Source organism: Salmo trutta, chromosome 28 (genome assembly GCF_901001165.1).
Source record: "Salmo trutta chromosome 28, fSalTru1.1, whole genome shotgun sequence".
NCBI lineage: Eukaryota > Metazoa > Chordata > Actinopteri > Salmoniformes > Salmonidae > Salmo > Salmo trutta.
In genome coordinates, this window is record NC_042984.1 from 15,710,521 (window position 1) to 15,724,657 (window position 14,137).

Here is a 14,137-nt window from a genome sequence, read left to right on the forward strand (position 1 = left end):
TACTGTCTGGACCTCTGGCAGTCTCTATGGGGGTACCACAGGGTTCAATTCTTGGGCCAACTCTTTTCTCTGTATACATAAATGATGTCGCTCTTGCTGCTGGTGAATCTCTGATCCACCTCTACGCAGACGACACCATTCTGTATACTTCTGGCCCTTCTTTGGACACTGTGTTAACAACCCTCCAGACGAGCTTCAATGCCATTCAACTCTCCTTCCGTGGTCTCCAACTGCTCCTAAACACAAGTAAAACTAAATGCATGCTCTTCAACCGATCGCTGCCTGCACCTGCCCGCCCATCCAGCATAACTTCTCTGGACGGTTCTAACTTAGAATTTGTGGACAACTACAAATACCTAGGTGTCTGGTTAGACTGTAAACTCTCCTTCCAGACTCACATCAATCATCTCCAATCCAAAGTGAAATCTAGAATTGGCTTCCTATTTCGCAACAAAGCATCCTTCACTCATGCTGCCAAACATACCCTCGTAAAACTGACCATCCTACCAATCCTCGACTTCGGCGATGTCATTTACAAAATAGCCTCCAATACCCTACTCAACAAGCTGGATGCAGTCTATCACAGTGCCATCCGTTTTGTCACCAAAGCCCCATATACAACCCACCACTGCGACCTGTATGCTCTCGTTGGCTGGCCTTCACTTCATCATCGTCGCCAAACACATTGGCTCCAGGTCATCTACAAGACCCTGCTAGGTAAAGTCCCCCCTTATCTCCGCTCACTGGTCACCATAGCAGCACCCACCTGTAGCACGCGCTCCAGCAGGTATATCTCTCTGGTCACCCCTAAAGCCAACTCCTCCTTTGGTCGTCTCTCCTTCCAGTTATCAGCTGCCAATGATTGGAACGAACTACAAAAATCTCTAAAACTGGAAACACTTATCTCCCTCACTAGCTTTAAGCACCAGCTGTCAGAGCAGCTCACAGATCTCTGCACCTGTACATAGCCCATCTTTAATTGAGCCCAAACTACTACCTTTTCCCCTACTGTATTTATTTATTTTATTTATTTTGCTCCTTTGCACCATATTATTTATATTTTAACTTTTAACTTTCTTCAAACTACAAATCTACCATTCCAGTGTTTTTTCTTGCCATACTTTATTTACTTTGCCACCATGGCATTTTTTTGCCTTTACCTCCATTATCTCACATCATTTGCTCACATTGTATATAGTCTTATTTTTTCTACTGCATCATTGATTGTATGTTGTTTTACTCCATGTGTAACTCTGTGTTTTTGTATGTTGTCGAACTGCTTTGCTTTATCTTGGCCAGGTCGCAATTGTAAATGAGAACTTGTTCTCAACTTGCCTACCTGGTTAAATAAAGGTGAAATAAATAAAAATAAAATAAATAAATAAAAAGTGACTGCTAATGCACAACCCAACTACTATTCTAACTCTCATTAGTAAGTTGAGACCCCGGGTGAGTTCCCTCGCGGGCCTACAGGATAAGACCCACAGTGAGAATGTACACAAGAGGTCAGTAAGCAGTGAGCAGTGGTCTCTAAACAAACTGTCAGACAGAGAGGAGCAATAGCAAACCACTCCCTCTCTCCGCAGACACAAACATGCCAATCTATAAACAATACTGTTCCAAATGTATTACCTTTCGGGATTCTTTAAAAGCGTTCATGCAGAAGCAAACATTTAGACCAATCGTTGTACTAGAGTACAATCTTTTCCTTCTGTCCAAAGAAATATTACTTCAACTCCATATGGTAGATAGTTTCCTCCTCTGTTTTAGTATTCAAGTGGGACGGAAATTGAAGGGGAAAGGACCAAATATCTGAAGCTAAATTTCCCATCCACTATATTTAGATATAATCGCTTCAGTGGGGCAAACAGTGAGGCCCCTCATCCAGCTCTGACCAGGGGGATTTCTGGGGGATCTCGGCCAAGAAGACAAGGACACAGGTGCAGGAAGTGGACCGAGAGTGTGAGAGAGAGAGAGAGAGAGAGAGAGAGAGAGAGAGAGAGAGAGAGAGAGAGAGAGAGAGAGAGAGAGAGAGAGAGAGAGAGAGAGAGAGAGAGAGAGAGAGAGAGAGAGAGAGAGAGAGAGAGAGGGAGAGAGAGAGAGAGCGAGAGAGGGACAGCGAGAGACACACACTGGACTATCTGCCAGTGACAGCAGCTCATTGGGCTGGACTAGAGGGTCTGAATTCCGATTACTTTGGCTCAGGAATGCTCTGGCAACAGATACACAGAGCATGGTAGGGGCAAAAAAGGTGACTCTTTGATTTAGTGACATTGGTTTTAGAGTAGTATGACAACGAACATTTAACCAAAACTAAAACCTAACACAGTATCAGTCATTTGCAGAACATTACAGTACAAATCAAAGTCATGGCACTATCCCAACCAACCCAAATACAAGTAGCCTAAAGCCTCTACTGACTTCAAGATTTACTGTCTAAACTGGGACGTATAACTCTCTCTTACACTGCAGATTGATCACCCAGATATAGTAGGGGAAAGGCTCCCCAAAGCCTCACACACAATGGAAGCAGTGAGTACTCACCATTAAAGCCAGCGGCATGTCAAAGATCTGAAAAACCATCCTAATCCTTCTGTTAGTTAGATTTTGCAGCACATACTGGACCCAGCTGCTGTGTTCTCTCAAGTTCAACCACTCTTTCTCTTACGCATACATTCACGATACACTCGTGCCAGAGCCCTCAGACTAAGAGAGGAAAGCCCCGAAGAGCGACAGCTGGAACAACGCAAGGTTGTTCCTAAAAAAAAAAGTGCTTCTGAAGTCCAGTTATGACCTGAGATAAGTCTTGCTCAAGTTGAAAGAGTCCAGGTTTGTATGTCTGATAGAGAAGTTCTTGTATCCTTCTTATCTCCATGAATACACCATGAGCACCACCCCAGGTCTCGGCTTGGAACTCTGTGTCTCTGTGTCTCTGTGTACTCCGTGGTAGTCCTGCCTGTCCCGCTGTCCTAACTCAGAGGTGAAGCCTGCTGTGCTGATTGAGTCTGCTGCCTGCCTAAAATTTCACACAGCCACTGTCCTGGAGTCATAGCAACCAGGAGGATCCTGTCTGCTCCATTGTGTTGAGGAGGAAAGGAAGAGGAGGTGGGGCTACAGGAAAAGTGAGTGAGTGTCTGTGTGTGATCTGCATAGAAAGGGGTGTGGCCAGAGCAACAGCTTGCAGGGCTCCAACAGAAAAGAACAGGCATCCTGGTGCTGCACAGGACATGCCAACTGTTCATAGTAACTCACCCTTTGTTTAGTCGCTGCCTCTGACGTCCACTTTCCTTGTTCTGACTGTTCTGAATCCCCCACAGACACACACCCACACCCCCTCTCCCTTCACTGCTTTTCCCTTTTCTTTTAAACCACTGAATCTCTCTGCAAACTGACTGACAGCTTTACGTCATTTAAAATCTGGCATGCCTCCAATTCCGCTCCCTGTTTGTAAATGAAACTGATACTCTAACACAGAACAGACATGTATTCAGGCTGTCACTAATGTGACGCCTATACCAGGCATATAGAAACATACTTACAAGGACAGTTGTGCCTCTTGGGAGCAAAGCTAACTGTCACGTATAGATACATTGATTTTGGAATGTCTGCAGGAGGAGAAAAATAGGCAATGAGTGAGCTAACAAAAGCAAGTATTACTGAACTGGTGAGAACGTCAGTTAGGCCTTTACCGCAGTGACACAACCACAAAGTACTGCTCTATTGTGGTTTGAACCCAAGTTACGCAACCCATTAGGCCTATATTTTCTCAACCAATTCTGTTTTTGTTTGCCCGTGGACACAACTTTACACAAAGCTTTCCTGGTTGACTGTAACAAGGTAAGAAATGACCAGTACGGACCTATTTTAACACATTTCCTTAGTATGCTTAGATATTCCTCACAGATATGACTAAGCAAACACCCCTTTCCACAAGACGTGGCAGAACAACTACACACCATCAACTTCAGGTCATATCTAATCAACTGGGGTTAATGTACTTATTTTAGCATTGATCTCATATTTCTCAATGGGTTATTTTAATGACCTATTTGTAATGATACTCTACTTACAAAAACAGCAGATATTACAGAAGTCTGTTCAAAAGAGCAGCATTCAACACCTAACTAACCAGCCCACTCTAACCTATGATGTTTAGATAAAACCATTTTACCTACTTTTCTGTGTAGCCCTGTATATATCTGACCAGCCCTCTCTAAACTTTATTGAGTTTCACCTGGCCTCTGTGCAGACCTATCTGTCACCTTCCATTAATAACAGAGAGGACCCTGACCTACAACACCATTGACAGTACTAGGGACTAGGGAAATTGGTGGCCCTGAGTATCTGGCAGTCACATGACAAAGTCTCATGTCCAGCTGGCTCCTTCCTCATCTTATCACAACCCTTTGTGGTTTTAACCTTGGTTTGAAAAAACCCCCCAGAGAGGCCTGAATGGGGGAAAGTATTGAAAGTAGCTAAGCGGAAATGCAGTAAAAGTGTGACGTTAACCTTCCTGGCCACATGGACACCCACTGTGACACACACACTCAAAGACAGGAAGAAAGGCAATCACACACACACACAAACACACGTATGTGCACCCACACACACGACCATGTCACGTTCCATTGGCTGGGAATGCAGTGCAAACCCCCATCATGGTCAACATATCACAGGGCCAGTGGCATTGCTCCAAAAACCTGCTCCTAATTCTACAGCCAGTTAGCGCCATGGTGAAACAAAGAACCACTGAGATAGCGGGAAGAAGATGAATCGTCCATTAAAACAATAGGATAGTCTTTATCCCCTGCTAACCCAGATATCACTGGCTAATGGTCAGCATGGGACCCATTTACATTTTAGTAATTTAGCAGACGCTCTTATCCAGAGCAACTTACAGGTGCTATTAGGGTTAAGTGCCTTGTTCAAGGGCACAGACAGAGTTTTCACCTAGTCGGCTCTGGGATTCAAGCCAGAAACCTTTCGGTTACCGGCCCAACGCTCTTAACTGCTAGGCTAACTGATAGGCTACCTGCCGCCTACCTGGCAGTGGATCCCAAACGTGCCATCACAAGAGGCCCACCAGCATGACTGGCGTCTCCACTGTTTCCACTACACACACACTACCTGGCTGGTGTTTTCCACCATGCACGGGACCAAGAGATAAATAAATCAGATACAATCTCCACCATGGCTAAGGTTACAGATTGAGAATCCTGCAATCATTGCCTAAGCATTACATTCAAGATGGCATACATTACAATGGCATTTCCTTATCTAATATCAACTTAAATACTACAGCCACAGAGGTACAGAGACCCAGTGGTTCTGTCTGCCTCACCTGACATTGTGTTGTTGTTGGGCTCTGGAGGGGGGCTGATTCAGGAATACACTCCACATGCAGCAGGTCCCAGCTACGCCAGGACGAGAGGCGATTAAACCGCACCATTATCAATCCTCACTTAACAATAGATGCAAAACCAGTCATACAAAAGTAAAAATGACCAATTTAAATTAGGAAGATCCTAAATCCAAAAGTCTATGAGATCCGAAAAACATAGCTAGAGAAAAGAGGAAGAAACCCAACCAAAGTCCACAGAGACAGGGAGTGCAAAGCACAGTGAAGCACTGAGGTGGAGGAGAGTTGTAGCTGCTTCTTCTGTCTGTCACCAGAGCAGTAATGCCTGACAATCACACTGGGATCATAAAAACGCTGTGTGTCCTCCCTTCTCTCCTCAAGGCCCCACACCTAAACATACTTTACTGTCTCAGTATAACACATTGAAACACACAACTACCTCTCCTGCAGCAGTTCAACTGGCTCCCAGCCACGCCTAGTCACACCTGAGCTCCCAACCGATAGGCCGTAAACAGCAGACATCCGTGCCCACCTGGGCCTGCATACTCAACCACACAACAGTAGGCCTATTTTAAACATAAACACCACCAAGTACACACAAAAATCCCCTTTCATGCAGGATAAACAAACCGTTTTCGAGAAACACACTTGATTCAAATAAAGGTTAAATAATAAATAAATATGTCAGGTAGGGATAGATGGATAAACAGCATGCGGTTCAACAGAATAAGGTAATTATTTAAATAGGCAAGTCAGTTAAGAACAAATTCTTATTTACAAATGACAGCCTACACCGGCCAAACTCAAACGACGCTGGGTCAATTGTGCGCCGTCCTACGGGACTCCCAATCACGGCCGGTTGTGATACAGTCTGGGTTCTAACCAGGTTGTCTGTAGTGACGCCTCTAGCACTGAGATGCAGTGTCTTAGACCGTTGCGACACTTGGGATCCAAGACCAATGAAATATAAATCTAACAAAATGTAGCATTTTCATAGTGGAGTTGCCTATCAAAGTATAACAATTTCAATTTGTACTTCTATTGTAGTGAGGCAGTCTGTATTTCATCTTAACTAACCTGAGATGCGTGTGTGGCTAGTCGTTTCAATAAATAGGCACGTGAGTGCAGATTATCAAACAAGTAAAATGCATGTGACCAACTCCCCATTATCATTCAAACAACTATTGCGCAAATTGCTGATTGTCCTCATTGTGTATTTCACTCAGAGATTTGATGGCCTTAAATGAACGAACTGTTAGTTTTGTTAGCCTGGCTAAGCAGAACTATTACAACTGTAGTCTAGGGGAAAGACATGCATGTGAACACTGTGCTTAGTGGGGGAAAAGTAAATGACGAAAAACAGTTTTTCACATAACCTACTTCCTGCTACCATTACCAAAGAATGAATAAACAGGACACTAACGTAAGCTACCAGTTTGGTTATATAAACGCACATGTATAACTACATAGGCTTAATGCATGTATAACTACATTTGAGTCATTTAGCAGAGCGACTTAGAAGTAATTAGGAATAAGTGCCTTGCTCATGGGCACACCAACATATTTTTCACCTAGTCGGCTTGGGGAACGTCTGCTAAACAGCTCAAATGTAAAATGAGAGTCTGCTAAATGACTCAAATGTAAAATGTAAATGGGGTGCTCGTGTGTCACATCCTCTCAAAGAAGAGGGTATGGTTCCTTGAACCATCCAGGCTATTCAAATGCTCCAATAATCTCCCAATCAGTCTTCCTGTTTACCTACCTGTCCTTACACAACGGTCTTCCCCCTCCCTCCCAACACTCAATTTCCCCAGATGCCAGCAGATAACTCTAGGCTAGACCATCTACTATAAACCTGGGTGAAACACAAGCCCTGGTTGACTTGGTGCGTGTATAGAGTTTCTACTGGTTATATCATGGTGAGCCCATGTCAGCACGTAGTCTACAGAGTGACCGACTGACGGGAATGGGGGTAATCTGAGACGGTTAGATAAGTGAGTCCTCTCACGGAATAAGACAGACATGAACGGACACGTGGGAGGATGTGGAGGGTTTCCTTGAGTCTTCTTCTTAAGTCTTCTTCCCTAAATTACATTTCCATCTGTGCTCTACTGTACTGCTCTTCTCTTTTAAAAAATGTGTGCACCATTGCATTTCACAACAGTCATTGGTAGAGGGGTTTGTTATATCACATTTTTATTCACCCAATAAAATACTTATGGGATACAGATATTATTTGAGAGAATTTTTGAATAATAATCTATCTAACCCGAGGTCCGATCAGTTCACAGTGACAAGGCGTTGAAATGATTCTGTCTAGCTGTCAAATGCTGTTTCATTCTGACCAGGTGAATCTTTGGCTATCTTGGTAATGTGCTTGGACAATGTTGTGTTGTTTTCCATGGCAACCAAATGGAGCATATTACACAAAGGCCTCCTAAAAGGTTCAAAGATCACTTTTATAGATGTGATCTAGCTATTGTAAATCACATGATCCCCATCTGTCTACAGCATTCTGTTTGAAGTACCCATTGTAAAGCATGTGACTCGAGGCCAACTGTTTCGATTCTCGACAAATGTGATTATTCAAAAGTTACACACTGTAGCCCTACACAGTGACTAGCCAATCCCAAAGCCAGTACATGAAAGCCCAACTATTGGACACGCTTAATTACGCATGTAGTAATTTAGCCTTTGGTCAAACTCTTACCAGCATTTTTATCTGAGCCTAACACCTTAACTTGACCTCTTGGAATGTAGCAGAAACATCCCTGAAGTTATTAATTACACTTTGGATAGTGTATCAATACACCCAGTCACTACAAAGATACAGGTGTCCTTCCTAACTCAGTTGCCAGAGAGGAAGGAAACCGCTCAGGGATTTCACCATGAGGCCAATGGTGACTTTAAAACAGTTACAGAGTTTAATGGCCGTGATAGGAGAAATAACATTGAAGCTACTCCACAATACTATATTTCAAAGTCCTATTCTTGAAGACCAAGGGTTATTAAATGCATTGGAATGACTAGACATCTGACAGACTCCGTTTTGATTTTATGTAAAGATATCCTAATTATATTATATGTAGTATACGCTTCCATAACCAACCTGTGAAGTAAAATGCAACATTCATGGCCAGCTATGTAAACTAACATTGATTTATCCTGCTATAGATGTCTTCAATTGGTAATATTCATTTTTGTCTTCTAATGCCTCTTGAGCAGGTTGACGTTTATTTGGATGAGTCTTGTCCTTGAGGCAGAACTGAGATATTTCTGCTAGATGGGCCAGCTGCAAAGTCAAAATTGGCAACATTGTAAAAATGTAAATTTGCATTAATTTAAGGTTAGGTTTAGGCATTAAAGTTCACTGTGGCTCAGCCAGCTAGTGACCACTCAGCAGAGCTGCCTCCAGAACAAGTAATCAAACTACATTACTAAGCGTGTGTGTTTGCAGGTGTGAAGAGTTAGCCAAATGACTTAGCCAATTAGCTTCAGATGTGCAACTGTGGGAAAGTTGGTTTGACTTTGGATAACCTATCTCCAGGGCAAGTTAGGGACCGTCAATAAATTACACAATGTAAATGAGACAATATTTTCATGTTGCACACCTTTTAGTTGTCATTAAATGCTTTCAATATTTTTTAAAGGAATTTCTAAAATGTATAGTTGGTTTGAGGTCAAGTCATTGAAATTTAGAGCTATTGGAATTTTAACATTGTCCCATGTACTTTGTGTAATTTATAGGGGCAGTTCTTTAAAGTGTGGACCTTTACTTTGCTCTTTATCGCCTCCTTGAGGGCATAATGAGAATGGCTTCTCTCTGTGTATGAATAAAAACAGTGTCCAAGTTTGAGTGAGCTGATACAGGCTTTTTTTTCTTTCTTTTTTCTGAAGGGGTTTTGTATATCATGCATTTACTGCTTGTCTTTGACTGAATGAGACTCCTCAAACTAAACAAAGACAGGATTGGAGAGGAACAGTATGACCAAACTCCTGACTAAATCAGACAGACATGTTTAATGTCCGAGGCTGATGACTTACCAACCCACAGACAGACAGACAGACACACTAAAATCCCTAAATTACAGCAACCTCAGGTATCCTCCCAGGCTCTACCCCGTTGCCTAGCACAGCAGCACGGCCGCAATGACATCACACAATTTCAGTGCATGCAATGCTACCCTGTCTCACCTGAGTGTGTGAGTACTGAGTGGGTCTAGACTTGCCTGCAGGGATCTCCACAGTTCACACCCATTGACTTGTTTTTCAATCTGTAAGCGGAGAGGGCTAGTCCACACAAGACAGTTACCAATCTTTCAAAGCAATGTGCACAGGTAGCGAAAGAGTATGGCACAAAAAGAGCATGCTGTTTTCATACTGAATGTAGTCGCTCATGACAGACTTAACACAAATTGACTTGCTGGCACGCCCAACTTTTTTCTGGGTTCCGAGATTATACTGAGAAGGCAATGGACAATCTCACAATCTTATTTTCTTCCAGCAAAGTTGACGAAATGACATCTCAGAATGTAGGTTTTAGTCAGTCGGAGAATAACTTGCAGTACAGAATGAGACAGACAGGACACGAAACCTTATGATTCTAGCCTCTCTCACGGTCTATTAACACAGGGTGAAGCAGGGTGCCAGTTCCCCGTAGTCCAGCAGACTCCTTCTCTCAGCACCTCTCCTCCAGGCCAAAGTGAACACTACCTGGTTCTTCCTGTCAGCCAAAATAAGCAGCGAATGGCAGTGCCTCTTCTTGTAGGTCACCAGCCTACCCAGGAGGGTTTGATGGCACAGCACAAGGGACATGAGGAAAGCAGAGTTTAAGTGTTCCGATGGTATGAAAGATAGCAAGGTAATGAAAAATTAGGTTATGATAATGGCTGGATTATCATCCACTTCATAAAATGATCCACTTCATAAAGGCATCATGGGATAAAGGGTTAGATTATGGAAAGAGGTAGAAAGTGGCATCTAAAGTTTCAAGATGTTTAAGAGATGAGGGGGTAGTTAGGATAATTCATGTAACAGGTTAGGATAATTAGGTTAAAGTTCTGAAAAGGGTTAGCAAAAATGCTCTCCTAACCTGCTATGAAAAGTCACAACAGTAGCTGTACTCCATCTAGTCACAACCAGTAGTAGCTGTACTCCATCTAGTCACAACCAGTAGTAGCTGTACTCCATCTAGTCACAACCAGTAGTAGCTGTACTCCATCTAGTCACAACCAGTAGTAGCTGTACTCCATCTAGTCACAACCAGTAGTAGCTGTACTCCATCTAGTCACAACCAGTAGTAGCTGTACTCCATCTAGTCACAACCGGTAGCAGCTGTACTCCATCTAGTCACAACCAGTAGTAGCTGTACTCCATCTAGTCACAACCGGTAGTAGCTGTACTCCATCTAGTCACAACCGGTAGTAGCTGTACTCCATCTAGTCACAACCAGTAGTAGCTGTACTCCATCTAGTCACAACCAGTAGTAGCTGTACTCCATCTAGTCACAACCAGTAGTAGCTGTACTCCATCTAGTCACAACCAGTAGCAGCTGTACTCCATCTAGTCACAACCAGTAGTAGCTGTACTCCATCTAGTCACAACCAGTAGTAGCTGTACTCCATCTAGTCACAACCGGTAGTAGCTGTACTCCATCTAGTCACAACCAGTAGTAGCTGTACTCCATCTAGTCACAACCAGTAGTAGCTGTACTCCATCTAGTCACAACCAGTAGTAGCTGTACTCCATCTAGTCACAACCAGTAGCAGCTGTACTTCATCTAGTCACAACCGGTAGTAGGTGTGTATAAGTCAGATAGGATGTATAGTTTAAGTGTGCTTATACTGAGCTCCTGTAGTGGTAACATCTGTCACCTGTTCACATCCTGGACAACGAACTAAAGTGACCTAAAATAAATCACTCTGCTCTTTTTGTTGAGTGCTCCAACTCCTTGAATTAGTCATTTTGGAAGATTTTCTTGGTAAGCCCGTCTCATGATTTTTGTCATTGTTGTTGTTGAGCACCCCTCCTTTCCTTCATTTGTTCAAGGCCCACCTGCGAAGGCCCACCTGAACTCTGTGTGTATACTGTATGTGTGATACTGTATATGGACCCATGGTGTGCGCGAGAGAGAGAGATTTGATGTACATTGGTTGCAGTATGTGAGTGAATACATACTGTAGTAGAGGCTGCACTGACCAGTAGGTCAATGTTGCTCTCCTTGCGTCCCAGAGAGCCGTGCTCCACCCTCTCGCTGCCTGCAGTGAGGATGTAGGAGCTCTGACCCCCAGAGGGTTTCATGTTGGGCAGACTGAGCGAGCGCAGGTCCTTCACTCCCTGCTCCACCTTCAGCTCATCACCTGGCCGCGCTGAGGAGGAACCAACATGGAGGGTTAGCTTAGTGTGTTATAATTCTCTTATTGAAGATAGGTAGGTGTAATAGAGAAGTGCATCAACATTTATTTATTTCAGGACTAGCTTCCTGTTTAAGTTCTCTCTCCTCAGGCACCAAAACAGGATCTCTAGTGAACAGTCTTCAATCCCTTTTAAACATTAGATTGTGAAAATATTATACTCCAAGGCTAGCTTTTAAGATTTGCTTAATAGCTGCAGATTGCATTGGATAAGTTGCTAGCCTGGCAGGTAGGAACATTGGGCCAGTAACCGAAAGGTTGCTGGATAGAATCCCCGAGCTGACAAGGTAAAAATCTGTTGTTCTGCCCGAGCAAGGCAGTTAACCCACTGTTCCCAAGGTGCCAATGACGTGGATGTCGATTAAGACAGCCCCCCGCACCTCTCTGATTCAGAGGGGTTGGGTTAAATGCGGAAGACACATTTCAGTTGAATACATTCGGTTGTACAACTGACTAGACCTTCTAGACTATCAGGGAGACCGGTGAGGTGACGAGGGTGGAGATTTGAAAGAATAGCAGAACACCTAACGTTATGATGCAAAGCTTATTTATCCTAGCACAGGACATCTAAATGAATGGGCTGCCATCTATAGGAAGTGTTGGTTGTTTAGCAACAAAACCGATGCGTGCGCAACTATGGGGCGAACAGACTCGGTGGCTTAGATTGTTAACATGTAAAATAGATTTTGTCTCCAAAGTTTATTGAAAACATAAATAAAGTTGCACAATGAGCACTTGTCTTTCAAATACATTGTAACAGTTGGTTAGCTAGCTAACGAATTTAGCATATATGTGACATCAGTTAAAACACATCAAAACAAGACATTAAGAACAAGATAAAACTGAAACAAGCCACTTACGATTCTCCACATAGCAGCTTCATGTCATTGTTGCTAGCTATCTGGCCATCCAGAATCACAACACACGGCCATCTGGCCCATTGAAGCGTGCATGTTGTTTTTCGCGACGTTCTCAGCTAACCCGTGTACGGGTCTTTGATCCAAAGGCTCCTGCTACAGATATAGGCCTTTTCTCAATTGGATTTGCTCAACTCCTGTGTCCTCTTTCACCTCCTTTTGAAAAAGGGCAAAGGTAAATCAAGGAGCAGCGTCGTGGAGAGGGAAAGTGAACGAAAAGGCGATTGTATGAAATCAGACCCCTTTTCTACTCGTGCCTTACCAGGCAAATGACGTTTACAGGGGTAGATCCCAAAACAAATGTGTAAAGCGATAAAAACAGATGTTAGCTGTGCAAGACATTTTATATATGAAACGATGAGTAGTATATTGTTTTTAAACGTGTGCATGCTTTTCTCCTCTGACAAAGCAAATGCTGATTCAAAGGGGGTGTGGCAGATTTCAATACTCTTCCGCGAGGGACTCAGATAAGATACACATGACTATCCTCAATGAAAGTAGGCTGTCGAGAAGGGGAGAACACTCTTCCGTTCGTCTGTTAACGAATTGACTTCTCCTTAAACCCCTTATGAGTTTGAGGGTCAGGGAGGAGATAGGACAGAGGAGAAAGGCTGGAGGTCAGACGTTTTCCTAAATGTGAAAAGGCCATAGTCTCCTGCAGGGATCCGAGATGGAGGACTCTGTCCAGTTTCCTCTGAATCAAGGGAGAGACAGGAAACTGAGGCTCTGACATCTGTCTCACCCAGGCATTGTTTATGCTAGGGGGTACAAAGAGAAGCCAAATACTCTCTAAAGGCAAATTCATTAGATTGGTGTTTGTTTCATATTTTGTCAACCCTTAAAATGTAGTTTTCAGTGCAGAGTAGTAATCAAAAGTTGAAACACATTGTACCTTGGTTTGCTTAGAATCAAAACACCCATACTTCCACAGAGTTATTTTATTCTATTAATTGTGACGCTTGAGGAAAACAAAATAAGGTGTGATGTTCTGGTGGATGCTGACTGGTCCTCTGATGCAGTTGACTCTTACCTTTGACCTTGAGATAGTGGCCCCCGAAGCGGTAGGCCTCAAAGTTGAGGGACAGCGGAGTGTTGGACTGGTCTAGGAACAGATCTACCCGGGATAACTCAATACCTTTACGCTCAAACACGGGGCCCAGCACCTCCCTGGAATAGAGGAACACACAGGACAGAGAGAACAGAATTAACACAGACCATTCACCCAATACAGTTATGTAAGCACAGGACTGAGAGTCAACAGAGACCATTCACACCAGATGTTTATGAAACACTAATGCAGTGGGTCCTATCCAAATAATCAAATGGAACATTATTATATACTATGACTTTGTCCCATGCCTTGGACAAACTCAGACCAGACCTTAAATAGAAAAGACACAAATCGCTCACAATCATCCCTATTTATTCAGCCCACTACCAATTCTCCT

General features: G+C 43.3%; 1 protein-coding gene across 3 annotated transcripts in view; it reads right to left on the minus strand.

The window, feature by feature from the left end:
- The window catches only part of LOC115165604 (pleckstrin homology domain-containing family G member 5-like), a 105,972-nt gene that overhangs the window by 11,402 nt on the left and 80,433 nt on the right, over positions 1 to 14,137 (minus strand). For 2 of the 3 annotated variants that reach the window (XM_029718817.1, XM_029718818.1), the window contains 2 exons: positions 13,720 to 13,856; positions 11,537 to 11,727 (listed from right to left, as the gene is read on the minus strand). In XM_029718817.1, coding sequence (XP_029574677.1) covers positions 11,537 to 11,727; positions 13,720 to 13,856 — 328 coding nt within the window. The remainder of the gene's footprint in view (positions 1 to 11,536; positions 11,728 to 13,719; positions 13,857 to 14,137) is intronic. The other variant, XM_029718816.1, reaches the window with a different exon arrangement.